Source organism: Emiliania huxleyi (assembly GCF_000372725.1).
Source record: "Emiliania huxleyi CCMP1516 chromosome Unknown EMIHUscaffold_1639, whole genome shotgun sequence".
Classification (NCBI taxonomy): Eukaryota; Haptophyta; order Isochrysidales; family Noelaerhabdaceae; genus Emiliania; species Emiliania huxleyi.
In genome coordinates this window covers 1-3,160 of record NW_005200942.1, presented here as the reverse complement: position 1 = coordinate 3,160, position 3,160 = coordinate 1, and the positions used below count along the sequence as shown (strand labels likewise).

Below are 3,160 nucleotides of genomic sequence, written 5' to 3'. Positions count from 1 at the left end.
AGGACGGCGTTCTCGATGAAAGAATTCGCAGCCCCTGGGTATTCTCGCCGGTTTTCGACGGTTTTCCTCAAGCCGCTTTATGGCGCGCGCGCCCAAGGCCAGTGATATCCAGCTAGCTCTCGCGCGTGCTTGCGCTTCTGCTCGCCGCAGGCGAGAATATCATTGACCACCCGACCGGCTAGCCCTGCGCACCGGTCGCACGTCACCAATCGCGCGCACGCAGGCGGTAGGACTGCCGGACTGCCGCTTGAGCGTGACGCTCAAGTGCCCCCCGCCCGGCCATCGTAGTCGCCATGAGATGACCGACGAGATGGCCCGCGAGTGCACGGCACTGGCCAGTATGAGTGCTGAGGCGGCTGCCTCAAGCCGGACGCGGCCTGACGGCCCTTGTTTTCATGTGCACAAGAGCCTCGCTTCTTGTTAGGCTCGCATTGCATCGACAGCGGCTTCAGCAGGCCCAAGCGATGCTGCCGCCGCGGTAGCCGGCGCGGCACTCAACCTGTTCGGGATCTGCGCTCTTCCCTGCTGTCACGGCGCCGGGCGCGCGTGGGGGGAGTGCGAGAAGCACGCGCCGTGCAACCGCAGCGGCGTCATTGGAGAGCATCTGCGCACGCACGTGGGGTGCGTGCACCAAGGTGACGTTGCGGAGCGAGTGTGCGCCGCTCCTCAATGTCGCGCTCCTCGTGCACGCACCGACGACGACGCCCCGCCCACGGACTGGCTGGCCGAGCTGCCTCCGGAGCTGCAGCTTCGCATCCTCGAGGGCGTCGACGACTTCTCCGACTGCGCTGTCTTCAGCCTCGCGTCGCCGCGCCTCGGCCTCCTCGCCCTGCGCAGCGGCCTGGCGCGCTTCAAGTACCCGCTCTTCGCCGTGGCGATGCGGCGGCTGCTTCCCCAGCGGGTAGCCGTGCGCCGCTCGCCTCGCCTCGCCGCATCCGCACCCACTACCATCCCACCCTCGCCTCTGTCCGAGGCCATCCTGCGCAAATACGCCGCCGACCGCCGCGCCAGGCCAGCGCCGACCACTTCCCGTGGATTGCGAGGGTGAGCCCGGCGCTCTGCCTCTCATCGGAAGTGGAGGGTGCTGGTGACAGCCGCAGCGAGTTCTGGCATTTGCGGCGCGGCGAAGAGAGTGGCGCAAAGCTGCGGTTTAGGGGGAAGACGGGGGATATGTTGCACTTCGAGGGCGCGCGGGGTGCGGAGAGGAGGGTGCGCGCGGTGCGTGCCGCTGATGGCGAGGTGGAGCACTACGAGGGCGAGCAAGGTGCGGAGCGGTGTGTGCGCGCCGAGTTTGCCAACGGCATGGTGCAGCACTACGAGGGCGAGGGAGATGCGGAGCGGATGGTGCGCGCTGAGTTTGCCGACGGTATGGTGCTGTACTACGAGGGCGAGCGAGGAGCGGAGCGGAGGGTGCGCGCGGAGTATCCCGACGGCGAAGAGTGGTACTACGAGGGCGAGCGAGATGCGGAGCGGCTGGTGCGCAAAGAGCTGGGCGGGAAGGGCTCGTCACGGGGGACGCCATTCACGTAGTGCATGCCGAGGCCAGTGTGGTCCATCGTCTGGCCGGGTACAGGGAGGAAGGGGTGAGCGGGGTGCCGTGCCGCTCCCCTCGTGAGACCTGTACCTGTCGCAGCGTGACTGTCTCAGCCCACTCCGCTGGCATCCCCGCCGCAGCACGCAGGCGAAGCGGTGAGCCAGCGGCAGCGAGCGCGTCGTTGACTGAGACCTCGAGCGATATACCCGCCTCAGCAAAGTACTCGACTGCGAATGTGGCCGCAATCGGCTTGGAGAGCGATGCTATCTGGAGGAGCGTAGAATCAAAGAGAGGCGTGCCGGCAGAGTCAGCCAGTCCGGCCGTCTGTGTCGCGACCGTCGCGTCGCCATTTCCGTTGCTGGGACAGAGGGCAGCGATCGACACTCCCGAGACGCCATGCTGCTCTAGCAGGGACGAGAGTGATTCGGGTCGGAGCAGGTCGGACCTCGGCATACTTACCAGCACGCAGCAGGACGCACGAACATAAAAAGTTGGCTTGAGTTGCGCTTCATAGCTCCCCGGCCCTGGATGTGAGGTCAATAACTGCACTCCAAGTGCTCCAAGTGCCGCCCGTCACTGTCTTTTGCCCTGAAAGCAGACTTATACTTCACAGCTCACCTCTCTCCACTTCCCCCAGTCAACACCGGAGAAACATGCGAACGCCCCTTCCACCACCCCTCCCCCCCACACACACACACTAGCACGAGCGGCGCGGCTGGGGGCCATGAATACGGGATATTTCACACCGCGCGGTGCATTCAAGAGTCGCCAGCGTGGGGAGCGCCTGCAGCTTCCGCCGCGTCCGATGGGACCGCGGAGCGCGACCCGATGCCCTCCGTCCTCACACGTTGGCCTCGGCGTCAGAGAGCAGCGCAGCAGTGTCCACGCCCGAGACGCGGGCTCGAGAGTTGCGGCGCAGCGAGTTGCGCGAGGTGCGCGAGGCGTGGCTCCAGCGCGAGGCGCGCGCGGCGCGTCTGGGAGAGCCGCTCGAGGAGAGGCGCGCCGCCTCGGACGCGCGGCTCTTCCGCATCGAGCCGCGGTCGTCCGCGTCGTCGTGGCGGAGGCGGACGAGCTCCACCACGAGCTCCTCAAACTCCTCGAGCCCGAGCGTGCCGTCCCCGTCGGCATCAAACCGCTTGAGCACGGGGCGCGCGTCTCCGTCGACCTCGAGCTTCGCGAGAGCGTCCTGCAGCTCGGCCAGCGACAGGGCACCCGAGCCGTCCTTGTCGAAGAGCTCAAAGGCCTCGCGGATGTCCTGCCTGCTGAGGGTCGACTTGGTCGGGTCGACCAGCGGGTTGCCGTCCGTTTGGCACTCGACGTCGATGGGCTCGCCCCGCTCGAGATCCTCTGGGGGAGGGCAGCAGGGGCTGGTCCAGAGCCGCCAGAAAAAGTCGCGGATGGAGCGCAGGACCTCCAGCCACTTCCACTGCTTGAAGAGAAGGTCGCACAGGGCCAGGACGCCGTAGATGAGCGGGACGATGGTGAGAATGATCACCAGCGCCACCCCCGCGGCCGCGCCCTCGTCGCCGTCGCGCCAGTTAATTTTCGGGTAGATGACGAGCTCGGTCCGCTGCTGGTACATGAGCGTGAAGACGATGTAGGTGGCGCCAAAGGAGAGCGGGAAGG

General features: G+C 66.7%; 2 protein-coding genes across 2 annotated transcripts; one reads left to right on the top strand and one right to left on the bottom strand.

The window, feature by feature from the left end:
* Positions 1 to 15: 15 nt before the first annotated feature.
* EMIHUDRAFT_253281 (hypothetical protein) lies at positions 16 to 1,530 on the top strand (the record flags this gene model as incomplete). The annotated part of the gene is made up of 5 exons (XM_005785115.1): positions 16 to 60; positions 224 to 338; positions 456 to 652; positions 731 to 901; positions 1,012 to 1,530. 5 exons carry the CDS (start codon positions 16 to 18, stop codon positions 1,528 to 1,530), a joined length of 1,047 nt encoding a protein of 348 aa, XP_005785172.1.
* Positions 1,531 to 2,115: 585 nt separating this feature from the next.
* EMIHUDRAFT_460654 (hypothetical protein) lies at positions 2,116 to 3,116 on the bottom strand (the record flags this gene model as incomplete). The annotated part of the gene is made up of 1 exon (XM_005785114.1): positions 2,116 to 3,116. One exon carries the CDS (start codon positions 3,114 to 3,116, stop codon positions 2,376 to 2,378), a length of 741 nt encoding a protein of 246 aa, XP_005785171.1. The 3' UTR covers positions 2,116 to 2,375.
* Between the last annotated feature and the right edge of the window lie 44 nt (positions 3,117 to 3,160).